At 41.9% G+C, this 27859-nt stretch overlaps 3 protein-coding genes across 3 annotated transcripts; 1 reads left to right on the forward strand and 2 right to left on the reverse strand.

Annotated features, from left to right (window-relative positions):
* Positions 1 to 14470: 14470 nt before the first annotated feature.
* Positions 14471 to 16303, forward strand: LOC127314257 (succinate dehydrogenase subunit 6, mitochondrial). The gene is made up of 4 exons (XM_051344708.1): positions 14471 to 14716; positions 14815 to 14917; positions 15029 to 15172; positions 15971 to 16303. Exons 1-4 carry the CDS (start codon positions 14552 to 14554, stop codon positions 15982 to 15984), a joined length of 426 nt encoding a protein of 141 aa, XP_051200668.1. The 5' UTR covers positions 14471 to 14551; the 3' UTR covers positions 15985 to 16303.
* Positions 16304 to 16724: 421 nt separating this feature from the next.
* LOC127314256 (MADS-box transcription factor 26) lies at positions 16725 to 18688 on the reverse strand. Its single transcript, XM_071823080.1, has 7 exons — positions 18387 to 18688; positions 18223 to 18304; positions 17996 to 18057; positions 17511 to 17613; positions 17394 to 17435; positions 17265 to 17306; positions 16725 to 17152 (listed from the first exon to the last, which is right to left on the reverse strand). The coding sequence occupies exons 1-7, from the start codon at positions 18566 to 18568 to the stop codon at positions 16991 to 16993; spliced, it is 675 nt and encodes a 224-aa protein (XP_071679181.1). The 5' UTR covers positions 18569 to 18688; the 3' UTR covers positions 16725 to 16990.
* Positions 18689 to 22695: 4007 nt separating this feature from the next.
* On the reverse strand, positions 22696 to 26680 carry LOC127314255 (uncharacterized). The gene is made up of 3 exons (XM_051344705.2): positions 26376 to 26680; positions 23648 to 23762; positions 22696 to 23027 (listed from the first exon to the last, which is right to left on the reverse strand). The coding sequence occupies exons 1-3, from the start codon at positions 26616 to 26618 to the stop codon at positions 22954 to 22956; spliced, it is 432 nt and encodes a 143-aa protein (XP_051200665.1). The 5' UTR covers positions 26619 to 26680; the 3' UTR covers positions 22696 to 22953.
* Between the last annotated feature and the right edge of the window lie 1179 nt (positions 26681 to 27859).

Genomic DNA, 27859 nt, shown 5'->3' on the forward strand with positions numbered 1-27859 from the left:
CCATATGCCTCAACTCATACTTTCCGGATACTTAATCCCACCTTTATAACCACCCATTTACGCAGTGGCATTTGATGTAATCAAAGTACCTTTCCGGTATAAGTGATTTACATGATCTCATGGTCATAAGGACTAGGTAACTATGTATCAAAAGCTTATAGCAAATAACTTAATGACGTGATCTTATGCTATGCTTAATTGGGTGTGTCCATTACATCATTCATACAATGATATAACCTTGTTATTAATAACATCCAATGTTCATGATTATGAAACTAATCATCCATTAATCAACAAGCTAGTTAAGAGGCATACTAGGGACTCTTTGTTGTTTACATATCACACATGTATCAATGTTTCGGTTAATACAATTATAGCATGGTATATAAACATTTATCATAAACATAAAGATATATATAATAACCACTTTATTATTGCCTCTAGGGCATATCTCCTTCAAGAAGATCACGACGAACTAATGACGATAAACGGGAGCCACAGAGGTGACCCAGCCGATGATGCCACTGCTGAAAAGATCCAGTGACAGAAGCAGCAATCGCAGGAGAACTGGCAGATGAAGTGTCAGCAGAAGGAACGTGAAGCCAGTCTAACTCTCAGAGCCCCGGGGACTCAAGGCTGCGAGGGCCAGCTCCAACCAGGGCCTGAGTATGGCGGTCCTGAATAGCACAAGAATCAGCGTCAAGAATGACGCGACAACCAGAATCAGTAAGCTGACTAGCAGAAAACAGGTTCATCTTAACACTAGGAACATGAGAAACATCAGGAACAGAGAAAGAGGTAGTAGAAAGGGTGCCTCGACTGGAAACAGGAAGAGAGGTACCATCAGCCGTGATAACACGAACAGGAGAAACAAGAGAGCGAAGAGCAGAAAGAATAGAAGACGCAGAGGTCATATGAAAAGAAGCTCCAGAATCCAAATACCACGGGGATGACGTACCTGATTGTGTGGAAGGTGGTGGTCACGCGGTGCCAGAAGAGCCAGGCATAGAACCAGCAATACCCGTCGAGGAAGAGCCTGTACCAGCGAGCAGACCACGAAGACCACGGATAATGTCCTGATCAGATAGCGCAACAGCAAAAGATCCTGAAGAACCAGCCTGACGACGAGTATGCTGTAGCGGACGTAAGCTGGGATCCCTCTGCCAGCAAGTAGAGACAGTGTTGAAAGTGCATGGAGCCCCCATGTATGGTTTTGGTAATTAATGACAATACCTATGGAATAATGTTTGCATTGAGTTATATTTGTAGGAGTTGTCCATAGGCAATTCTTGAAACATTTGTTGGCTTCAAGATTGCAATAAGAAGAATTTGATGAAGGATATCAAGTGTCAAGTATGTCTTGAAAATGAAGATGAAGTGAGCCCTCAAGTTACTTCAAGACATCAACATGATGAAGAATGAAGAATGAAGTGCAAGTTCAAGTGTAAGTTCAAGATGAGCCAACTCGAAGAGTTCATAAGCTTGAAGCTTGCCATGGAGAAATGAAGTGCAAGTTTAAGATGAGCCATCTCGAAGAGATCCTTTGCTTGAGTCTTGACATCCATATGGTGATCATGGATATGTGAAGATGCGCCGAAGAAGAAGATCTCCCATGGTGGATTATGGGGGAGCAATCCACATGGTGGTCATGGTTATGTGAAGATGCGCCGAAGAAGAAGCTCTCCCATGGTGGATTATGGGGGAGCAATCCACAAGACTTCGTCAAGCAAGCACAAGCAAGAAAGGCGTTCCATCTTGTTGAGGTCAAGATCGTCGTCATCAAGCTCAAGTGAAATGCGCAAGTATAAGGTTTGCTCTTGATAGGGTTTCTTTCTCACCGGTCTCATAGTGTAGTTGGAGACCGGCTTATAGTTGAGTTGCCGTACTATCAAGAGGGCTCTCGAGTGAGTAACTCGATCGTATCATTTGGAGAGAGCTCAAACCTTTGCATACTTACATCATCTTTCTTGGTTGTTATTTGTACCTTATCCATGTGATGTTTTAGAGCTTGTGCTTATTCTCATGACAAGCTCTAGTTCATCGAAAACGGATTTCGCATAGATCATTTGTTGCGTTTTCGAGTTTGGTTCATCATCTTTCTTGGTTTTATTTGGATCTTATCCATGTTATGTTTTAGAGCTTGTTCTTATTCTCATGACAAGCTCTAGTTCATCAAGAATGGTTTTTGCACGGGCAACTTGTTGCATTTTCGAGATTGGAGGTTTTACCGGTATGTCTTTTTTAGATAGGTCAAACCTTTCATCATTTGTTTCTATCCTCCCTTGTTGGACTATGATGGTTTCCTGCATGATCTTTTAGAGCTTGTTCCTAGCTTCAAAACAAGCCCAAGATCATCAAAATCGGAGTCCGGATGCTAAAGTTATGCCCGTTTTAGTTTTGGTGTTTCTGCAGTTTTCTGGGGGGCGGATAATCCGGCCCGAATGACCAATTCCGGGCAAATATCTGGCCAAATATCCGGCCCGAGTCCAGGGGCGAATTCGGGGGGCGGATAATCCGGCCCGGGGGCGGATTTTCCGGCCTGGGAGGCCCCAAACGGTCATATTTCGTTGGGAGGGGGTATATAAGACCCCCTTCTTCCTCCTTGGGCTGGTTGGTTCACTTTCTCTCTCTCCCCTCCATTGTTGTACTTCAAAGCTTGCCCTAGTTCTTGATTCCTCCCATGATTCTTGCATATTCTTGAGGCAAAAGAGAGAGGAGATCTAGATCTACATTTCTACCAATCAAATCCATCTCTTTGTGAGTGGAACTCTCTAGATCTTGATCTTGGTGTTCTTTGTGAATTCCTTTGTTCTTCCTCTCTTATTCCCCCAATAGCTTTTGTGGCTTTGTTGGAATTTGAGAGAGAAGGACTTGAGCATCTTTGTGGTGTTCTTGCCATTGCATTTGGTGCATCGGTTTGAGTTCTCCACGGTGATTCGTGGAGGTGAAAGCAAGAAAGTTGTTACTCTTGGGTTCTTGGAACCCTAGACGGATTCTAGGCCTTTGTGGCATCTTTGTGGTGTTCTTGGGGACTCCAATTAAGTTGTGGAGAATCTTCAAGGGCAAGGCCTTTATGGCATCTTAGTGGTGTTCTTGGGGACTCCAATTAAGTTGTGGAGATTCTTCAAGGGCAAGGCCTTTGTGGCAATTTATTGGGAGCCTCCAATTAAGTTGTGGAGATAGCCCCAAGCTTTGTGCGGGTTCGGTAACCTCCCTAAGGTTACATAGTGGTTCGAGGACATCCCTCTTGGTGGGAATTCTCGAGGAGAATACGGTGGCCCTCGTGCTTTTGGAGTGACTTGTCCTCCACACCGCTCCAACGGAGAGTAGCACTCGCAAGAGTGTGAACTTCGGGCTACATCGTCGTCTCCCGCGTGCCTCGGTTATCTCTATACCCGAGCTCCTTACTTATGCACTTTACTTTGTGATAGCCATTGTGCTTGAAGTTATATATCTTGCTATCACATAAGTTGCTTGTATTGCTTAGCATAAGTTGTTGGTGCACATAGGTGAACCATAGTATATAGGTTTTGGGCTTGACAAAGTAAACGCTAGTTTTATTCCGCATTTGTTAAGCCCATCTCGTAAAAGTTTTAAACCGCCTATTCACCCCCCCCTCTAGGCGACATCCGTGTCCTTTCAATTGGTATCAGAGCAAGGTCTCTCATTCTTAGGCTTCACCGCCTTGAGAGTAAAGATGTCGGCTAGAGGATTAGTGCACGATAACACTCTTATATTAGATGGCACAAATTATGATGTTTGGAAAATTTGCATGCTTAGTCATTTTCGGGACATTGACCCTCATATGGAGAAAATTGTAGATATAGGTTTTTCTCCTCCTATGGATTCACAAAATCTATCTTTAGAGGATGAGAAAAATTTATATCTCAATTCTCAAGCTTCTAATGTTCTTATGAATGCTTTGCGAGATGTAGGTCTTTTTCCATACTTGCCTTTTTGGAGCGCTCATGAGTTATGGACAAAAATTCAAGATAAATATGATGTGTCCAATATTATGAAGGATGATTGCATTGCTTCCACTTCCGACCGTGATGAGTTCTCATCTTCATCCACTTCACCAAAGTGTGTCAAGACACAAGGTAATGATATGGTGAGTGGTGATGAAAATTGCAATGTTGATATTGAGCTTTCTATTTATGATTCTTCATCTCTATCTCATTGCAATGTTTCATCTACGGACTCAAACACATCTAGCACTAGAAATGATTTACATGCTTGTGTTGATAGTCCTTGCATATCATGTGTAAGTTGCTTGAAAAAATCTAATGATGATATGCTTGCATTGTCTTGTGGCCATGATAAAAATGATTCTATTTCCTCTAGTTGGTGTGTGTCTAACAATGTAGAGGAAACCAAAGATTCTATTGGTCAAGACAAGATTTTGAAAGGAGCCTCAAGTAACTCCTCATCTTTATCTCACGGTCCTCATATATGCCTTATGGCCAAGGGTTCCACGGTACCTCCTACCATGGAACCTAATATGTCTCGTGGTGATAAGGATGAGGATGAAGATGAAGAAGAGGATTGGGTTGTCTCTCTACGCGATAAGGGTAAGAGCGTATTCAAGGTTATTTGCAAAGATAAAATTGCAAGCACTCACTTCTTTGAAATCTTGACTACCGCTATTGAGAGCCAAAAACTTATTTGGATGCATGAGAACACCATTGATAAAATGGGTGCTCTTGAACGAGAGTATGCCGATGATGTGGCATCTCTAAAGGATGAACTTGAAGAAGAACAAACCACCAAGGAAGCTCTTGAGGAAACCTTTGCTCTAGAATTGTCTAGAGAAAAGGAAAACCATGATAGAGCTCTTGAGGTGGCAAATGAACTAAAGCTAAAAAATGATAAGCTTGTGTTTGTTAATGCTAAACTCCTTGAGGATTTTGAGCAACTCAAAAAGGGCTCAAGGGCTATTGAGAGTGCGCTCACCAAACTCACCGAGTCGCATGAGCAACTTAAAGCTTCCTATCTAAAAGAGCATGACAACTTGCCTTCTCCCATTTCTATTAATAATGATGCTTGTGCTACTAACTCTACTTCTTGTGAAGCATCTATCTTGAAGGAGAATGTTGAGCTAAGGGCTCAACTTAAATTGCTAACTAGCAATTATGGGAAATTGGAAGAAAATCATGGAAAGCTTTCTAGCTCTTATGAGGATCTTCTAGCCTCTCATGATAGGCTAAAGTTAGCTCATGAGGCTATAATATCTAAGGCAACACCTTATGAGCCTCATGTGGGTACTAGCACTACTACTCAAAATGTTATATGGCCATGTGCTAGTCCTAGTAATTCATCCACTCATAATATTGCTAAATCTTGTGATGAATTATCTTCCTTGCCTTGTTGCTCTAACAATGAAGGTTCTACTTCCTCTAGTACTTGTGTTGTTACTAACCATGTAGAGGAAATCAAAGAGCTCAAGGCCCAAGTCTCTTCTTTGAAGAACGACTTGGTAAAGAGTCATGAAGGGAAATGCAAACTTGACAAGATGTTGAGTGTGCAACAATCCCCCAATGACAAAAGTGGACTTGGATTCAACTCCCACAACAAGAACAAGTCCAAGAACAACAATAAGAAGAAGGGCCAAGTACAAGTCAAAGACCCGGCCAAGATTGTTTGCTTCAAGTGCAAAATTGAAGGGCATCATGTTAGATCTTGCCCTTTGAAGAAGAAGCAAAAAGGGAAGCGGCCTCAAGCTCAAACTCATATTCAACCTCAAGTTGAAGAAATGCCACTTCCCAAGAAGAATCAAGCCAATGCTCCCATTGTGGAGAAATCTAGTGAGAAGAAGGAGAAGAAAAGAACTTGCTACATATGCCGTGAGAAGGGCCACATCTCCTCCTTTTGCACTATTGGTACCTCATCCAACTCTATCACCATTGATGATGTTTATTCTCTTCGTAAGGATGAGGGTGGCAATGTGTTTGCCAAATATGTTGGTGCTCAAAGTGGTGTCAAGAAAAGAACCATTTGGGTTGCCAAGCCTATTGTGACTAACCTCTTAGGACCCAACTTAGTTGGGGACCAACAATCCAAAACTTGATCAATAGGTGCTTGTTGGAGGGAATTGGAGACTTGGCTACATCATGAAGAATTAAGGGATCTTCATCATTTATATTATCTCAAGCCAAGTCTTTTGGTTATCTTGCTTCTATCATATATTCAATGTTCCTCCTTGCGGTAACATGTTCTCAACTCATTTATATTGAAAGTTACTCGCCCCTTTGCATGTGTTAGTTTTGTTCCTAACATGTGTTTGTATATGTTGTGCTTCCTACTTGCTTTTCTTGAGAAATCAAGTCTATGCATGTTGGGTTGCACACCATGTATTTGTGTTTGTGTTGGAGCCTCTTTGCATCTTGTTGTATCCTATATGGCTCTTATGAGAAATTAATGGACTATCCCATTTTGGGGAAGTGATATTCCTTGGGAATTTCATGATCCTAACAATGTGTGTACATGAGGAATATCACTTAGAATTGATATTGCAAGATTATCTAGTCTCTATGTGGTATTTCATATTCATGAGAAATTCAAATTCTATTGTCCATTAATATCTCTAGTTGGATCTTATTTGCCTCTTGTGAAAATAAATTCCTTATCACATTATGGGGGAGTAATAAGCTTTGTGCATATTACAAACCTAGAAAATGTGAACATTTGAGGTTGTGTCACATAGAATTGATATTGTAAATTATCTCTCTCCTACGTGGCATGTTTGCTCAAACAAACTCCAATTTGCTTAAATAGCTTCATTGCTAATATCTTTGTGGATCTTATTTGTGAAAGTTTTTCTTGGCATGGTTTTTCACAACATGTCCCTCAATACATTTTTGGAAAACCATGTGCTTCAAGTCATACTATTAATTGCTTTGCATGTTGGTATGAATACTATTAATTGCTTTGCATGTTGGTATGAATACTATTAATTGCCTTGCATGTTGGTATGACTAAATGAAGCTATCAAGAAACTATCTTTGCATGATGGTTAACTCCTATCCTTTACCATATGCTTTATTCGTTGTAAATATGATCTTATGTATACTTACAAACTACCACCGGGAAATATTTCCTAATACCTCTTGTCCTAGGACAATTGGTAATCATTATGAGGTAGATATTTATTGATCATATCTACATTGGCTCTTGTGTTTAAATTGCCTTATTTATTGCCATGAATTTGTTGTGCTTTGACTCCCATGTGTCTTCCTTGCATCTTATGGATCTAAGTTGTCTATTCAAACTTTCTTAGCATTTTTAGAAGATATAGGTAGCATGATGATCATATTTTTGTGCATTTTGTATTCATATAAAAAATCCTAGATAATGCACCAATCTTGGGGGAGCTCTTCTATATTTATTAGAATGCTTAACATCTCTTGATCTTTATCAAAAATTTGGATTTGGGAGACATACAATTTTCTTTTTGGTACTTTGTGCCATCATAAAAAGTTTCGAGGGTTTGGTTTATTTGTTGGAACCTTGCTCTCTTGGGAGTTGGTTATCTCATTCCTTTGTGTTTAGGTTTAATTAGATTCTTATAATGAGATAAGTCTTCGGAGTCAATCTTGTGTTGATTTGATTCTTTGATATAATTTGGACAACCATTGCCTCTTGGTTTATTTGGTGTTTTGTCCAAATTGTATCTTCCTTTGGTTCTTGAAAGTATTGTGCATCCATATTTAATATATGTATATATTATGGCATGTGTTACTTTCTTTGATCCAATATATAGGGTAAACTCCATCAAATCCTAATTTGATTAAGATATGCATGAAATTCATTTTTATATCTATATGCACATAGAATTGTGGAGTTTGTCCTATATGTTGTAGTGTGTCTAACTATTTCGGACCCAATTAGTTTGGGGACCATTTTGTACTTACCTTTGTGTAAGGTACAATGGATATGCATTGGATGCTTGTCTCACTCTTGGAAAGAAGTGGTGACTCAATGGTAACTTGATGCAAGCTAGGATGGTCAACAAACACATATCTACTACATCCACACCAATGCTATCTTGGTAACAAGTATCTTCTCATGCATACTTTTCTTGTATCCAACCTTATGGTTGCATCTTGGCATGAATCTCTTGATTTTCAAATAGTGTGCTTCTTGCAAAAGTCTTAATGAAACATCTTTATTGTGAATGTGAGTAATTTGAGATGAGTGCATTTGTTAGGAAGTATATTAAATCATGCTCATGATTCATCCATCCCAACTATTCCTATCTAGCAATTTTATTGCATATCAATTCCTCAAGGCTCTCACATGTGCAATATAGATGAAAGTGCAAATTTAGTTACTTCTTTTGGTATCCTTGTTTGTGATACTTGTTGCCTTTCTCAAATGCATCCCAACTATCCTCTATCCCTTGTTGATATTTGTGATGTATTTTAGTTGTTTGTGGTTGAAGTTCATGAATGTACAATAAGATAAAATTGAGCCTTTGGCCATGCTATTAAGCAAAAAATTCTTATTGTTATATTGCATGACTTCGTCTTGGATATCATATTGTTTTCTTGCGTATCTATTTTGTGTGTGCATGTTTCTTTGTGGATAAATGTCTTTGTGATATTGCCCACTTAGAGAAACTTATACACATAAGAGATGATACATCTCCTTTTGATATCTTATTTATTTATTGCTTGTTGATTGGTCATGCTAAGCAATATAATTCATTGAAGACTATGATGAAGCTTTTTGCTCATCCTTGTAATAGTCTTATAATATGCTTTATCATTCCTTTCACATATCCTCTTGGTTGAGCCTTTTTATTATGGTGCCTCTTACTTGTTGCTCAACTATTTGTTTGTTGCAAGTGTTAAGTTTTTTTTTCTATCTATGATCTATTGCAATTTTTGTGTTTTAAATGGTAATGAGGGAGTGAGGATTCCATGTTATGGATATTGTATTCAAATGCAACATTTTAATTTATGCATGTACCTTGGGGAGCTTCCTCATTTGATTTAGAGCACTATCTTGTGGTGATCATTAGAGTTTGATTCACTTGGTATTTTTTGTTTTTGAATGATATTATGGGAGTGATGATTCCATGTTTGTGCACTTTATACTCCAATGCAAATTGTCTAGTTTTGTGCACAAACCTTGGGGAGCTTCCTCATATTATTTAGAGCAATCTTCTTGATCTTATCATAATATCTATCTTTCTTTTGGTATCTTCTTTATGGTTCATTTGGTTGCTTGCTTCATTTGTTGAAGCTTCTTGACTTTGTTATCTTTTTGCAATCTTTGATCCTATCTATAGTGTGATTCCCTCCGAATATTCGTCATTGGATATGTGCATTTGATTCCACTCAAATTATGAGAAATACACACGCTATGGAGGAACTCTCACTATATTGGTCTTCTAAATGTTTCACCCATTTCGGCAATTGGTGCCAATGGGGGAGAAGTTTGGAGGGTTTAAGGGAATTTGGTTATGTCTTTGCTTTGTGCTTAAGCATGTGCCTTTATTGCATTGCATCTTGTTGCTTTGCATAGTTGAATATTTAGAGGAAACTCTACTAGGCTTTGAATGCCAATATATGCAATGAAAGTCAAGATCATTCACACATGCATATATTATGGGGGAGTTTGCTCTATATATTCAACTTATTTGTTACTTAAATTCCTTATATAAACCCTCTCAAAGAGATTGTCATCAATTACCAAAATGGGGGAGATTGAAAGTGCATGGAGCCCCCATGTGTGGTTTTGGTAATTAATGACAATACCTATGGAATAATGTTTGCATTGAGTTATATTTGTAGGAGTTGTCCATAGGCAATTCTTGAAACATTTGTTGGCTTCAAGATTGCAATAAGAAGAATTTGATGAAGGATATCAAGTGTCAAGTATGTCTTGAAAATGAAGATGAAGTGAGCCCTCAAGTTACTTCAAGACATCAACATGATGAAGAATGAAGAATGAAGTGCAAGTTCAAGTGCAAGTTCAAGATGAGCCAACTCGAAGAGTTCATAAGCTTGAAGCTTGCCATGGAGAAATGAAGTGCAAGTTTAAGATGAGCCATCTCGAAGAGATCCTTTGCTTGAGTCTTGACATCCATATGGTGATCATGGATATGTGAAGATGCGCCGAAGAAGAAGATCTCCCATGGTGGATTATGGGGGAGCAATCCACATGGTGGTCATGGTTATGTGAAGATGCGCCGAAGAAGAAGCTCTCCCATGGTGGATTATGGGGGAGCAATCCACAAGACTTCGTCAAGCAAGCACAAGCAAGAAAGGCGTTCCATCTTGTTGAGGTCAAGATCGTCGTCATCAAGCTCAAGTGAAATGCGCAAGTATAAGGTTTGCTCTTGATAGGGTTTCTTTCTCACCGGTCTCATAGTGTAGTTGGAGACCGGCTTATAGTTGAGTTGCCGTACTATCAAGAGGGCTCTCGAGTGAGTAACTCGATCGTATCATTTGGAGAGAGCTCAAACTTTTGCATACTTACATCATCTTTCTTGGTTGTGTACCTTATCCATGTGATGTTTTAGAGCTTGTGCTTATTCTCATGACAAGCTCTAGTTCATCGAAAACGGATTTCGCATAGATCATTTGTTGCGTTTTCGAGTTTGGTTCATCATCTTTCTTGGTTTTATTTGGATCTTATCCATGTTATGTTTTAGAGCTTGTTCTTATTCTCATGACAAGCTCTAGTTCATCAAGAATGGTTTTTGCACGGGCAACTTGTTGCATTTTCGAGATTGGAGGTTTTACCGGTATGTCTTTTTTAGATAGGTCAAACCTTTCATCATTTGTTTCTATCCTCCCTTGTTGGACTATGATGGTTTCCTGCATGATCTTGTAGAGCTTGTTCCTAGCTTCAAAACAAGCCCAAGATCATCAAAATCGGAGTCCGGATGCTAAAGTTATGCCCGTTTTAGTTTTGGTGTTTCTGCAGTTTTCTGGGGGGCGGATAATCCGGCCCGAATGGCCAATTCCGGGCAAATATCCGGCCAAATATCCGGCCCGAGTCCAGGGGCGAATTCGGGGGGCGGATAATCCGGCCCGGGGGCGGATTTTCCGGCCTGGGAGGCCCCAAACGGTCATATTTCGTTGGGAGGGGGTATATAAGACCCCCTTCTTCCTCCTTGGGCTGGTTGGTTCACTTTCTCTCTCTCCCCTCCATTGTTGTACTTCAAAGCTTGCCCTAGTTCTTGATTCCTCCCATGATTCTTGCATATTCTTGAGGCAAAAGAGAGAGGAGATCTAGATCTACATTTCTACCAATCAAATCCATCTCTTTGTGAGTGGAACTCTCTAGATCTTGATCTTGGTGTTCTTTGTGAATTCCTTTGTTCTTCCTCTCTTATTCCCCCAATAGCTTTTATAGCTTTGTTGGAATTTGAGAGAGAAGGACTTGAGCATCTTTGTGGTGTTCTTGCCATTGCATTTGGTGCATCGGTTTGAGTTCTCCACGGTGATTCGTGGAGGTGAAAGCAAGAAAGTTGTTACTCTTGGGTTCTTGGAACCCTAGACGGATTCTAGGCCTTTGTGGCATCTTTGTGGTGTTCTTGGAGACTCCAATTAAGTTGTGGAGAATCTTCAAGGGCAAGGCCTTTATGGCATCTTAGTGGTGTTCTTGGGGACTCTAATTAAGTTGTGGAGATTCTTCAAGGGCAAGGCCTTTGTGGCAATTTGTTGGGAGCCTCCAATTAAGTTGTGGAGATAGCCCCAAGCTTTGTGCGGGTTCGGTAACCTCCCTAAGGTTACATAGTGGTTCGAGGACATCCCTCTTGGTGGGAATTCTCGAGGAGAATACGGTGGCCCTCGTGCTTTTGGAGTGACTTGTCCTCCACATCGCTCCAACGGAGAGTAGCACTCGCAAGAGTGTGAACTTCGGGCTACATCGTCGTCTCCCGCGTGCCTCGATTATCTCTATACCCGAGCTCCTTACTTATGCACTTTACTTTGTGATAGCCATCGTGCTTGAAGTTATATATCTTGCTATCACATAAGTTGCTTGTATTGCTTAGCATAAGTTGTTGGTGCACATAGGTGAACCATAGTATATAGGCTTTGGGCTTGACAAAGTAAACGCTAGTTTTATTCCGTATTTGTTAAGCCCATCTCGTAAAAGTTTTAAACCGCCTATTCACCCCCCCTCTTGGCGACATCCGTGTCCTTTCAAGTGTGGCCAGTCCTGCCACAGTAGGTGCAAGGAAGGGATGTCGAACCACGAGGCTGCTGCGGCTGACGCTGGCCCTGGAATGGAGGAGTAGGGAGTATCGGCTGTGACGAAGACCGCAACGAAGCCGGCGGAATAGGAGGTCCACGAGCAGAGGGCACAGGAGGGCCACGAGCAGCAAGAACAAAGGGAACCTCAAGAAGACCAGCACCACGAAGATGAGTCTCCTCAGCACGAAGCTCAGCAAGTACCTCAGAGAGCGGAACACGACCACGGGCAAGCAGCTGGGCACGACGCGGCTCAAACTCCTTACGGAGCCGCGGCAAGAACTCAAAACGCGCTGAAACTCCAGATCCGCGCGCACAGTCAGATAGCAGGGACAGGTGGCACACACAGCTGTACGGAGAGAAACAAGCTGACACCAAATAGCAACACTCTGAGTGTAGAACTCATCAATAGTAGAATCACCCTGCTAAAGGGCATGCTCCTGGCGGACCACAGACAGGTAGAGAGCATCCCCAGACGGCTGATAGCGCTGACGAAGAAAAGCCCACTGAGCAGCAGCGGTGGGAAGACCCATAAACTCAGCCACATGCGAGGCGTAACACCGGAGGTGAGAACAAGCGAAGACGAGCATCCTCATCTATCCACTGAGTGTACTCGGTCAGATCCAGCTGGTAAGTCGCAACGGCAGTAGAGTGGTCCTGGACCTTCCGGTCATAATCAGCCAGAGCAGTGTCATCAGCACTCTGGGCTGCATCCTTATCCGCCTGAGTAGCATCAGGGGCAAGGGCAACAGGTGGCGGTGAAACAGGCACCGTAGGAGCAACGGGGCGCGACGGACAGGAGACCTCGCCAGAAAGGACACCCCAAAGACGAAGACCGCGCATGTGGACGCGCATGAAGGCAGCGAAATCAGGGTAATTCGCGCCATCAAAGATCACCGGGCAGCGAGGGATCGCAACATAGCCCGAGGAAGACATAGCTCTTTTTTTTGCTTTTTTTTCAGATCGAAGTCAAATGCGGACGGATCAAAGCAGAGCGAAGCAGGCGGCGCGGACCAGCGCGGGAGCAGAGCGAAGAGCAGAGCGGGCGGGCGACGCTTGGGAGTAGAGCGGGCGATCGAAGCACGGCACGTGGGAGAGCAGGTAGGGCGGGCGGATCGGGAGCCCCTACGCCACGGGGCGCTGCAAGCGGGGCGGAGCCGGAGGCGGTCCGGAGGAGATCGGCCGAGCCTGGCGCTGCGAGGAGAGCGGGGAGATCGAGGGTGTCGGACGGGCCTGGCGCCTGGAGATCGAGCGGAGCAGGAGGCAGACCAGATCGAGGACGAGGGACGGACGGGCGACGGAACAAGCAACGTCGGCCGGGGAATTTAGAGGATCAATTTTTGCTCTGATACCATGTTAGGGCAATATGCTTGTTATATTACCAGGGGCCAAAGGCCACAATATATAGTACATGTACAGGTGCACATATACAGAAAGCCCCCTAACATATGGGGAAACTACAATATACAGATATATACATCTAACACATATCACGGTATAGTCCCTCCATTCACAATTACCTCGTGTTCTAGGTTTAGTTAAAGTTAAAATTTGTAAAGTTCGAAGTATATTTTCATATTATATGCAGTTTGTATAATAAAATTTGATATTTTTTCATATTTTTTGGAAAAACCTGGTAAACCAGATAAACAAAAACAGAGGGAGTACATACCCAAGATTGTTGTTATGTTTTGCTAATATTATGTACAATCAAAATAATGCACTATTTTAGATCAAATGTTAAGCTATTTAGGTGACTGAGATGGACGGAAATTTTAGAGAATATAGCGAATTAGCAATGCTTATGTCGACACCCAATTGTCTTCATCCTCACCACACTCATAGTCATCCTAGCAGTTGCGGAGATAAGGCTCAAGCCCGTTGCGCCGCGCATCAAGCGTGTGTTGGTGTTTTTTCTTCTAATTTTGAGTAATTTTGTATATCTCTTCTTTAGAAAAAAACTTAGATTTTGTAATCTCGATTGACCGCACTTTTTGAGAAATCGTGACTTTGCCACACATCCTCCGGACCCAAGGTTGTTGCAACATACCAACGATTCACTCGGCAATTTTTTGGCCAACAATTTTTTTTTTTGAGCCAACCAAAGCGTAGCACAACAGTTTTTTGAGCCACCATTTGTAAGCCCAGACCAATTATCACATGCGGCCCATGAACCATCTGGGCAACAGGCCAATTTTGGTCCATCTGACCATCTGAGTGATATCCAGCCCATTTATTAGCTGCGGTCCTCCCTTCCCTTTCCCAAGAAACCCAAAGCTCGCCGTCGAATCGCATCCACAGAGACCAGCGACCGAGGGAAAACTGCAGCGGCGGCGGCGGCGATGGGGATCGGCGAGCACTTCGAGGGCGTGAAGCAGCACTGGGCGAGCAACTTCGCCTTCCTCGACTACTTCAAGAAGGTCTACGGCCGCGACCAGCCCCTCCCCAAGTGGTCCGACGCCGACGTCGACGAGTTCATCGCCTCCGACCCCGTCTACGGCCCCCAGGCACCTTCCTGCCCTACCTCGCCCTCTCCGTCCCCCGATCTCGATCCTCCTCCCCTTCCGCTTATTTCCCCTTCTAAATTGCCGAGATTCGTTTGCAGCTCAAGGCCCTGAGGGAGTCCAGGAAGTTCGCGCTCGGCGGGGCCCTCGTCGGCGCCGCGCACCTCGGCGGCGTCGCCATCAAGTACTCCAAGAGCCCGCACGGTACGGAAAAATATATCGATCGATCTTGATTTATTGACTTGCATACGTCGTTGATCGAGATGGGGTGGGAATTGATGATCCGTGGCCCGCTTCCTGCCCGCCTGCCTGCAGGTGTCGTGCTGGCGACCGGGTTCGGAGCGCTCACCGGCGCCGTGCTCGGATCGGAGGTGGCCGAGCACTGGTACCAGCTCTACAAGATGGACAAGCAGGGGGCCAACCTCAGGTTCATCTACTGGTGGGAGGACAAGGTCTCAGGTGTGTTATCTTCACATACTACTACTTCTGTTTATCTCCATGTTGTAATTCAGTTCCGAAAGGCAACATGTGCTATGTTGCATATTTGCTATATTCCTCTTTGTAAGAGGACGTTATGATAGTGGTTCCAGTGGTTCATGTGTAAACGTTGTGACTAAGGGATGTTGATAATTTGGCATTTGAGTGGCTTTATGATTTTTGGCTGCGATTGACTTGTTTTGATAGAAATACGAGATGTGGTTTTGTCAACTTCAGTATGATGTTACTTGTTAGCATAAGACTGGTCGTAGTCAAGTGAATGCATCAGTGTTTCGTTTAGGTTTACATGTTTCTGTTTAGCTATCATAGAGCAAGTATATAATAGTGAAGTGCAATTGGTCACACTTAAGAGTATGCATAAAACTGCATGACAATGTCTTCTTGCGTTTTGCCATGTACTTCCTTTAGCTGTCTTACAAAATTATTATCCGATAGTGACTGGTAGTGTGATTGTACTGAGTGACAGTACGAGGGTGTTTCATTTTTTTCTGCATATTTCTATTTGAATCTCCCTGAACATTATATTATTGTCTCTCCAGTAGTGTTGATGTAAAGATATCGGAGATATATATCATAATGCTATGTGACCGAATTAGGAGTATTAAGGTTTAGGGAGTGCAATATTGTTCATTTGCACAGTACTAGTTAACACACCATTGAAAGGAGTGGCCTGCATTAAAATATTCTACTTACTTTCGGCACCAGTGATTTCCTGGTCTATTCTAACCTTGCTGTGTATGTTGTTCTTCTGCTAACCAGGCCAGAAGAACTGAACAAGACTAAAGCATAAGCGTATGGATGTTTGAGCCTACTGGCTTGACAAGACAATGATGTCTCCAGTGTGGGATTCGTAGTTTTTACTTCCTAGTCTTTTTCTAATAAGGTGCGTATTGGTTGTGGCAATCAACTGGACAATGTATTTTATTCTCTCTGTAATGAGTTTGCTCTCAGTTCCCTACAATGTTCATGCTCGCACTTGTGCAAAACTAAATGCCAGTACTTTTCAGTCTATCTGTTATCAAATGATTACTTTGCAGCTTGTAAGTATTCAATGACCTGAAAAATAATATTCGGAATGCATACTTTTTTCAAGACTGTTTCCAGTCAGATTTCCAATATGCATATGAGCCTTGATCTTGAAGCCTGTGAATGCAAGTGATTGTGATTCCATATCGGATAAGAGAATTCTAGAGCAAGCTTTACTGACCTAATAACTGCATATTTCTTTGGGCCATTATTTTGATGTTATGTCATACTGTAAGTGTCACTTGCATTAATTTACCTTTGAGACGATTGTTTTCTAACTCTGCTGCTGCTTCATTTATCCTTGTTATGCAACTAGAACATTGAGATGATGCTCTTGGCACTTAGTTTAGATGGTTTCTTGCTGCTTACAATTTTTGTTTGCACGTCATATTTGCTTAATCAAGCAAACTGAGATCATTCACCAAACAAATATCATGAACATGTAAAAATAAATTACTCGAGGGATAGTAAGTTAGCAACATGCCAATGCTTGAAGTAACACGCAAACAGAGTTCTTAATTATTTGACATTGCATACATGAGAGCTCCTCAAGAGTTCTTTAGGGAATATCAAAGCACAACAACTCAAGGCAATACAATACTTAAGGCCTTAAGGGCACTCCTGAGGGAATATGGCCTATACAAATTACAAAGTAGTACCACAGCAAACCTTAACACTGGCGCTGTTAAGTATTAATTAACCATATTACACACTAATAATCAACAGAAATAATCCCTCAGGGCTTTATTACCATCAGAAGGAATAGCCCATCTCTGAGCTCCTACAAGTAGAATAGCCACTCAGTATAGTCAGTGGGTTAGTGATCTCTTCTATCAGTGGGAATGTACTAAAATGCCCATTCTGCTGATCTGCTATAGTCATGCCTATGTCCATCAGTCCATGCTGTTCTACTATCTGCAAGCAGTAACACATCGAATGGTATCAGCTTGCTTCCTTGCATGGCATCACACAAGTTTTGCATCTACAAAAACTAGTTTGCAGTTTCATGTCAATATACAATTGGTACCTTTTCCTGGAGAATTTCGTTAGCTGCCTTCAACATGCCTTCCTGCATATATGGAATCAAACTATATTTTCAGCAAGTTGTCAATGGGTTTTGGCTATTTATAGATTTGAACTATTGTACTTGACTTGCCTTGCTCTTCAGTGCTTGGATCTCTTGAATCATTATCTGCATCTGTTAGACAAGAAAGTTTTAGTGGTACCCAAAATACTTTCTCTATCTATAATTTATAGGCTTCCTGCCAGTTACCTTTGCGGAGCGGATGTTGAACATCCATATCTCCAAGTACCTTTCCAGGGCATTCAGCTCTTCAACACTCATGTGCTCATTTGCCCTGTTTCCGTAAATGTACCTGCCATGATTTTCTATTTTGTCAAGACCAACTGTCCATTTACCGAAATAAGATAAACGAAAACTATGTTACGTTACAGCCTTTTCTTTGAGTAGTTTATTTTAGTCTGTGGAGTGGGGGCGTTTTGAAATGATTCAGTGAGTTGCATAGACTATCGTTATAGTCTTATGGAGGCCTTATTGAATCAATGTTGGCTTGTGCAAGTAAACCGGGATTTCAGGGTGTCACGGTAGCTTTGAATGGTAAACTATGTTGGTCCTTCTGAAATCAAACTACACATACTGGAAAGATGCATCATTTCATCTCATTATGTAGCTATTGTGGTTTTTATTTTGGTATATCAGAATGTGACTTATAGCAAATTGAAGAGAAATGGGAATACCTCAGTCCCTTCTGCAGAAGATCTATTTCTTGCTTCAGCACCATTGCCTCTTGCTTTGGGTCCTAGTGAAATAAATGGTCAATCTTTAAACTTTTGCCGAATTGTGCTGTATAATAGATGTGTCACTGACATGTGGCCCGAGGACCCCACTTGTAAGCCTCACATGTGACTAAACTTGATACATGGTGATTAGGAAAGCGATTAGAAAAGGAAGAGAGTAAACTAACCATTCTCTGTTCGCCGCTGCCGTCGGTGCTCATTCCCTCTCCACTGACACTCTTGTACCTCTCGATCAGCCCATCCATGGTTCTGCTCACAAGATCAACAAATGAGCTGGTGGTTGAAGAAGCAATCACTCGATCAAACTGAAAGTGAAAGGTATATGTCCTACCCGGTGGTGGCGAGGTCGTAGAGCTTGCCATGGGAGGAGAAGACGATGATGCCGATGTCGGCGTCGCAGAGGACGGAGAGCTCCCTGGCCTTCTTGAGCAGGCCGGCGCGGCGCTTGCAGAAGGTGACCTGGCGGTGGACGGGGTTCTCGATGCGACGGAGCTGGACCTTGCCTCTCGCCATGGATGATGATGGATACTTGATAGATGATGGATTGCACACAACCTTCCACTAGTTTGGACTAGCTTCGAGGTTGTTGCGGTTGCACCCTTGCAGCTCTCTCTATGTGAGACTCCTGTCCTGGTTAAACCACAGGTGTGGCTAGAGATGCCGCTTATATAGTGGGCGCAGGAACCAATTCCCTAGCCCCCTCGTCGCATCTCCGACAATAATAATGGTTGCCTTCGAGACCCGTCCATTTACATCGTCCTCCTGCCAGTGTTTGAGGCTTGCGAACGTTTCATAATATAATATATGCACAAAACCATTACAAACACTTGGCCAATATGATTGTCTCTGCGACTACCCTCTTGTCTGAGAATTAAACACTTGACGGTGTGCTTGCTTGGGCTGTCTTTGCGAGTTGCCTCGCATCCGAAAAGTGACAAGTTAAAAACCAGGAGTGAGTTGGCGTCGCACCGTTGGATTCGTTTAGACTTGGCTCATGCCGTGTCTACCCATTGCGCCGTGTTCGTGAAGTTGGGACACGTGGCGATTCATGGCATGGTACATCTGTTGTGTCCGCTAGTCGATGGGACCAGATAAGCCAGATGCACCAACTCAAAATGGGCACACAAAATATATGGCGACAATCAGGTTTAGATGTAACTAGTGAAATTTCATTTAAAAAAAAGTTCAGATGTCAACCCACAAGAATACAAGATGAAAGAAAAATATTGTCAAGGGACAGCTAGATATATTGTGATTTTACTGTTGTTCCTAGAACAATTTTGCTGGCCCTTTACGCCGCAACATTGGGCGGCTAATGGCTATGAATTCCTCCTCTATTTGCTTTACGACTATATGTCTTGTTATAAAGATAGCTAGCTTTACTAGCTTAATCAAAACCGGATGCTCATTTGGTGTCATGTCAATAACCCTTCTTTTCTCTCTCTTTTGGTGGACAAAGCATCTGTACCCAACAATTTGCAGTTTAAAACACCTCTCTTGTTAGTGCTCTGAAAATTCTCATCCATATCCCCCGCTAAATATTTTCTTTCTGGCACGCACATACACGAGCTTCATACACGGTGAGCTTGCGAACACATGAAAGTTGTGTTTTCTGAATGAGAATATATAGTACCTTATTGAGGAAAATGATGTTTCCTCGTCGAAAATACATCCTGACATGAACATAAAGTGGCTCCTTAAATTGTCACACTACGCGCTGAAAATAAAGGAGAAGTGGTTCTAAAAATTAAATGAATGCACTTGGTTTTCAAGATATACAGATCTATCTGAATTCTGGAGACTGGTGAGACTTAAGAAGCCCACTATCTCTCATATGATTCAGATTGCAAGAACTTCACCAGCATTACATGTAACCTGTGTGCTTGGTCTTTAAGAACTTACCTTCACATCAATGGTTGAGAACAAGCGCCACAAAGTCCCTAATTTTTCTGCACAAAAAGTGTACACAATAAGAAAAATTATTTTTTCCAGATGTCAGTGTGGATTCATCAGTGAAATGGCGGGGTTCTGGGAGGCTGCCACCTGGTGAGACATCTCCTTGTGGGATGCTTCATACTAGATGCTAGTGGTTTGGGGCATAAAGCTTCACTAGATTCCAATTAATTTGCCTTTCGATTAATGAAAGGCAAAGGAGAGTGAGTGCTCATTAGACATTCTCAAGAGAAAGATTGTTGTCATGTAATCTACTCCATGCATGCTTGGCCTATGACACTTGAGACCTTTTAGATGCTAGCTCTTTGCAGTGTTCTATATCCATGAACGTAGCATGTTGCTTCTGTAATTACTACACTATTACTTTACCCCTAGGCTAGCTAGTCATGAATATGTTACTCCCTCCATACCTGTTTTTTAGGGTAATACGCATTTCGAGAAAAAAAATTGCCCATTAATTTGGTCATAAAATATGAGATATATGCCTAAAAATTATACCATTAGAAACTTGTTTTGAATATGAATCCAATGGTATAACTTTTGTGGCATATATCACATATTTTGTTAACCAAATTAATGGTCATTACTCTAATTTTTTCGATAGAGACATATTACTCTAATAAACATTTCAAAGTTTTTGGTCAAAATCATTTCCTTCCCAAAATAAGATGCCTACAGTTTTTGGTCAAAATCAAACATTTCAAAGTTTGATCAACTATGTAGAAAAAAAGTGTCAACATTTATAATATCGAATTGATATTGTTAGAATTATCATCAAATATATTTACATATCATGTGCATTTGCTATTGTAGATGTTGATATTTTTTCTATATGATTGATCAAACTTTAAAAGTTTGACTCTGACCAAAAAATTATAGGCATCCTATTTTGAAAAGGAGGGAGTATTGTGCTAGTTTCTCTCCATGTTCCTTTGGCCTTATTAGGTGGCTGTTGCAAGCTAAATTTCTGATACATCTATCGTTAAATAACATAGTAACAATCTTGCATATCTAGGCTCTCATTCTATCTCTACAGATATACAATTAAGAGTCATCAGCAGCAAGATTGTCTAAGGAATATATTTCAAATGATGCTAAAATAAAGCACATTTTATACGTAATAATTTTAGCAACGTTAATTAATCAGGGAATAAAACATTGGCTCTTGAAAAAAAATGACCTCCCTTCAAACATGTACATATCAAAATAATTGTTATTGTACCTGGACACCACCGAGAATCAAGAATGAAGTCCAGCCAATCATATTAGGTAACATCATCATATTAAAGCTGCCCTTGAATTAACCTATTGCTTAATCGTATCCTGAAAGTTGAGCTCGTGGCTTCCTGGCTACAGATTGCTGTTTCATATTCTACCTTAATAAAAGGGAAGATAGTAGTCTCAGATATTATACTTTTGCCTTAATCATAACAGCGCATTAGTGCTTGTTTCATAAATCATAACTGAGATGCGCAGCTGCATGAACAAATCCATGAACGAATTCCTCAGAGATTCTTGCAGTTAGGGCTCTAGTTTAACAGAGCATCTTATGGAGCAATATCACACAAGAACTTATCTACTTAACTTACTCCTGTAAAAGTTTGAGTGACAACATTTGGTACATTTAAACTGTTAGCCAGTATCAGGTTTCGTATTTGGCCTTTTAACCCTTGGTGCAAGGGGCATGAATCTACATTTATTTTATGTGACCATGCATGTGACAATATGCCATCTACTGGTGTTTGCGTTGTTTTTCTCATCTTTTCAACTGCCGTAGCTACACTAAGGTAGAGATTATGGATGAAACACAATCACCGAAACACATATAAAAATACTATAAATCTATACCTAGTCTACGCTATCCTAGGCTAACCTTAGTCCATAAAAAATAAAAGTAGTACAAAATATGCTAGTGGTACAATGTGCAAGCACTTGTTCATGTCTGCCATGGCACGCTGAATTTTCTCTAACCTTTGTCCTTGTTATGCATGGTGGATGTACTAGATAATAGACATGACAGCAAGTATACTAAGTGATCAATTGGCTACAAGTCAGTAGCCAATCGCCTCTGGAAAGCCAGCTTTCGGGCGATGCAAACGGAAAAACAGAGGAGAGCAAAACCATTCAGGACCACTGCTTGCATTTTTGGCCATGAATCTTGGAACACCAAAAGCAGCCAATGCAGAGCCTGATAAGTCGCAGGATCGGTTAGAGCCAAGCAAAAAAAATGCCTGCCTATGATTGGAGAAAAATCCCTAGAGATGCATAGTTTATGGTTTCTCGTTAGGGAGCCATGCTGGTCCAACAAATGTGCACAACATAATATGCTTTTCTGCCAAGACAGATATACACGAGAAAAAGGACATGACATGATCTGATTTCTTTTGTTTGACTGAAAAAGAAAGTTCCTGAACAGCAGCAATTTTGCTTGCGAAGCAGGGCTTGCCCATTTGTTCCAATCAGTTGTGTTCTTTCATGCGCATAAATTCGTTATTTTGGGTGATCCAAATGAATCGCCAATAATTGTTGGCCTGGTAGCTTTGCTATTCAGGAGTAGAGACACTGCCGATGGTATTTCGAAATTATAACAGGTACGCCCTACTGTGAATATTTCATGGCATGTGCCCTGTGAATCCACTCTCTGTATTGACCCGGGCATACTCCAAAAATGCTGATAAGCAACGAGGTACAGTTAAGGGTTATAATCTGATTCAAAATGTGTGAATTGAGGCACTAACTTTATCATTTTAAGTTCAAAAAAAAAGATGGACGACCTTTGTGAATACAATATATGACAGCCAGTTTTACTAGCAGAAAATGCACGAAACAAATACTAGAATCCAAACTTGACATATCACACCCTTCTTCTGAAGTATAACAAACCCTCCAGAATCTAGCTCAACGAGATATCCATTACAGAAACTTGCTCAGTAAACCATTGGTGATCAGCGAACCCGTCGGGAACCATCCTCACTCCCCAGTCCAAGGGATCTCTGTGCATTAGCAATTCCCTCTTCGTCTGCAAGGGATGGGGTGCAACATTTAACAAGAATGGAAAGAAGTGCTGATGTCCTATTAGAACTTGTACACAAGGTAGTTACAATGTTTAAACTAACATATAACCGTTCCATTTTGACTGAAATACCATTGGGAAGCCCTTACACTTAACATAATAATGATCCGCTAACATTGATCAAATGAATTAAAAAGAAATAAATGCTGTTAGTATGTCTTCATCCTTGAGATTTGAGAAGTATATCAATAACATCTATAATGATACATGAAGTATGGCTTCAAATGAAAAAAAAGTGTTGTTCTATAGCCAATATCTTTGCTGGGAAGGAACAAACCAGGGCCTGGGAAGTGGATGTTACTTCAAAGAGCTCAGTCATTATGGCGAGCTAAGTTTAGCATATATCAGGATTATAGTTGTGTATGGAGATCAAGAACTAGGTATCAACTAGCCCTTGCACTTAAATTTCAAACAAACATGAAATTTCTGGCAACTAGGTAACAAATTGACAGTACGTAACAGCAAGCCGAATGGCAGTTAAAAAACAAGATGCATCAGATCAGAGGAGCAAAACAAGGGAAACTAACAGCGTTAACACATACTATCTTGCTATCAAATATACTCACCCCAGAACTGTGTGAAGATCTTGAAGAAAAAGTTTACATTCCGGGAGACACTGTATGCCATCACAGGAGGAAGAGGCTTGACAAGTGTGTCCACAGTGAAAACTCTCTTCAGAAACTGCAAAGCGAAAGACTTCTTGTCAGATAATTAACCAATGAAAAACAGAATAAAGTAAAAGGTTCCACTGTTTTCAAAACCAGTAGTCCTTAATGAGGGGGATTTTGATAGTTTTTCTGTTTATTCACCTTCATGTACATATCTTTCTACCGGCTAAAAAGGCAATATCTCTCTGACGGTCCAGTGCAGTGCACTCTAGGGGTTAAATAACCTCAATTCTTATGTATAATTCAAACAGAGACAAGCATGTTTTCGAAAAAAAGGAACTACTCCCTGCCACTCAAAAACATATGGTGTTCTAGACTTTTCACAATCTCCAACACATGATTTTAACTACGTTTTTCACTTTTAATAAACCTAAGAAATTATGAGAGTATTTTAGAAGAAAAAATAAAGGAATATGATTATTACATGCCCAGTCCATATACTTCCGCATGTATTAGTATCAAAGTTTTAAAACGTTGACAACACCATATATTTTGGTATGGATGGAGTATAAATCACCATGGGCAACACCATATATTTTGGTATGGATGGAGTATAAATCACCATGGGCTATTATTACACTATTTCCAGTTGGTCCTTTATTTTGTATTAGTTAAAACGTTTATTCTTTGAAGCAATATCAGTTGATAAATAGTACAGTGATAGCACAATTCAAAAGCTATTTGTTCAATTTCAATTTCTGAAGAGGGTATAGACTGAAGAACAATATTAGCTACACCACGAAAAGGAACACAAGACCATATGTGGTTTAGCATCTGCTGTGTGCTGCCAAATAGTACACTATTATAACCATCACTGGCCATATGGCATAGAACATGCAGGATTGCACGATGCACTAGACAAGTAATATAATGGTGAGTGGATCTTTCACCCTCTCATGTTACATAACCTACACATAGCAGCACATGGTATCCATTGGGAAGGTATCCACGTCTGGTGACTTCCAGATCCTAATGGTGTCCATGGTGCTAGTTCAAACTAGAAAACTACATATATTATGTAGCAGCAGACCGTGAGTGCGCACATATTCATTTTAAGGGCTGGGGCAAACAACCTAAATATCAACATGTCTATTTTCAGGTTATGATGGTAAGAGGACTATGACGATGAACAAGTTAGCATAAATGCTCATTCTAACTGCAATAAATCCCATACATGGTAGACATGGGCGGACGCAGGGGGCGGGCCGGGGGGAGCGTGGCCCACGGCCCACCCAGAATTTTGGAACAAAATTGGGATACCCCTAATGTTTTGTGAGATAGAGGTCCAGTTTGGCTTCCCTGGCCCTTTTCTGTCTGTCAACGACCAAGCGAAGGAGAGCGACCCGAACGGACAACCTAGCTCTGCTCCGGCGGCTGCCCCCCTCCACCCGGCTCTCCCCTCCGCCTCCGGCCCCCAGCCTGGCTTCCCCATCAGCCCTCATCAGCTCCCTCCACACCAGGCCGGCGTTGAAGGAGGATTTGGGCCTGGTACTGTCCTCACGGTCGGTGGCAGGTACAGGGAACAGCGAGCTCACTGTTATGGTGATGCTTAAAGTGCAGTTCCAGCCGGCCAATCTCTTTCCGTTCACCAAGATTTGGACTTCGATCTTGTCACAAGCAGTAACCCAGCACTAGGCTTGCAACAATTTATCATCTCCTTTTTATAGCTCCAGGACAGGTACATCGTTCGTTTTAAGGACAGAGGAACACAGCAGCATCTTGGATCCGTTTTTGTTGAATTGCAAGATTACTGATTGACAAGTCCAAATCCTGCTGATCATACGATGTTGCTAATTCATATTGATATATCTGCAAAGGCTTGGTGTAATGTTGTACTGTGGACACAAGCTGAGTTGAAACTTGAAACAACATATTTTTAATTATATATCATCAAAGTAAGTACAAACCCTAAGATTTATGTGTGCTAAAAACTATATTAGTGGGTTCTAAAACTGTAGGCGTATTTTAACATATTGTAACGCACGGGCAGACAATCAATCAATTGGCCTTATATATTATTTGTTTGGCAAACTTTTACCACAACTGAGGGAGTACAAAAAAAAATTGAGATGTGCCCACTCTCTAATTTTTCCCTGCGTCCGCCACTAGTGGTAGACAATACCAGACATGGCCTACACATCTGTGCGTGACAATGGCAAGAACTAATTGACTTAACTGAGAGTGAATTTTGTTGATTTAACACTGTCTTGAGGAAAATAGTATACGTATACATGATGAGAACCTAGACATCGCAGAAATCGAGAGTTGACAAGATTGAGGGCAACAAGCAAGCATATGATTTCAGGCAATGCAATTTACCAATTTGGTATTCCATTCACCTTTTTTTTCCTTAATTACTCTGGTCAGCGTTGCAAGGGTAAATTATATACTTACATCCCTGTGATGTCTATGTCTGAAAGGGCATACAGTATCTAACCTAATCTTGAAAACTGATCCTACGGAAATTCATTCCATTACGATTGCAAATCACCGCGAGTTCACAATTCGCCCAACACGTAGAGCGCATCGCCCAACACCAAGAAACAAGTATACTACGGGCATCACAGGTAGGGAAGGGGAGGGGGGCAATAAGGAAAAGATTGGCGCGTGGCGCGGGCTGGCGTACCCTGCTGTTTCGCTGGAAGGAGTATCGCAGCTCGGGGTCGATGTCGTCCTCCTCGAAGTCGTCGACGGCGAGGTCGAGGTCGGGGCGCTTGCTGCGCGGCACGTTCATGGTGGCCGTCTCCCCGGGGTTGCTGGTGACGCTGACCTTGCCCTCGCGGCTCATCCTGGCCGCCTCGTCGTCCTCCTCCGCCTCCCCCGTGCGCCATGGCGCCGAGGACAGCAGCTCCTTCCTCTTCCTCGCCATCGTCCTCCCTCTCAATCTCTTCTCCTCGCGTGCTTTGGTTTCTGCGAGGAAGGAACCGGAGAGGATGACGATGAGGTGGGTAAAGCTTTTGACTGGGCTCTCGTGGGCCGGATAGCGAGAGCTGTGGACTTTCGTTGGCTGGATCAAGTCCAATGGGAATAGTGGGCTTGCCCTGTTGGATGTCATAGGCCCTTTCCTCTGGAAGTCCAATGGGCTGTTGTTGTCTCATAAATGTAAGCAAGAGTATTTTGAGGCTGTTTGTGTGTGCGTGTTTAGAATGAAAAACATCAGTCTACAACTCACAGACACATAAAGTAGATGTGCCACACTTCCCAATAAAAAGGTAGATGTGCCACACCGCTTGTTGACCGTCCAAAAAAGGTTATGCTTCTCACTAGATTTTTCATATATGCAAGACCGCAGCCACAAAACCTCTACCTTTGGTGGAGGGCTTGAGGCGTGAGCAATCTACGGAGGAGTGTATTAAGGGCAAGGGTACATTAGTCTATGGTTTATAAATGGATCCTAAGCCTACCAAGATGAAGGAGCATCTAGACAAGTATTGGACTAGGCCACCTCGAGGGTGGCTAAACTGAATTGCGATGGTTCACTCAATCCTGAGAACGGCAATGCGGAAGCTGGAATGGTGCTTAGGGATGAAGAAGAACATGCGATCTTCTCGCCCTACCGACAATTGATTCATCGTGCCGATTCTTTGGAGGTTGAAGCTTGGGCCTGCAATGAAGTTTTGTCATTGGTTTTGCAGTGTTGCGATAAACGAATCCTTGTGAACTTGGATTGTTCTCCTCTAGTGGATCCACTCATGGAGAATTCACATGATCGGTCATCACTTTCATTCCCCATCTCTTATATTAAGGAGTTAGTTTTGAGTGAGAGAATTATTTCTTTTGTAAAAGTGGATCATACACAAAATAGGGTTAGTCACTGCCTTGCAAATTTTACGAGAGTGAAGGGTAGAACTGATATTTGGCATAGATCGGTGCCTGCATGTTTGTTTCAGGTGCTTCACCACGACAAGTTTGTAATCCCTATAGAGTAATAAAATCCTCTTTTAACCGGAAAAAAAGACTGCAACCACAAAACCCACCTCACATCCATTGTGTTCCAAAGACTTGATCCAATGCACCCTAGATAACTATACATACATGAAAATCACATAATTGCTGCCTTCATCCCGAGGAAGGAGGCCAACCTAGCAAAGAGCGAGAGCCGGGTCTAAT

Source organism: Lolium perenne, chromosome 7 (assembly GCF_019359855.2).
Source record: "Lolium perenne isolate Kyuss_39 chromosome 7, Kyuss_2.0, whole genome shotgun sequence".
NCBI classification, from domain to species: domain Eukaryota; kingdom Viridiplantae; phylum Streptophyta; class Magnoliopsida; order Poales; family Poaceae; genus Lolium; species Lolium perenne.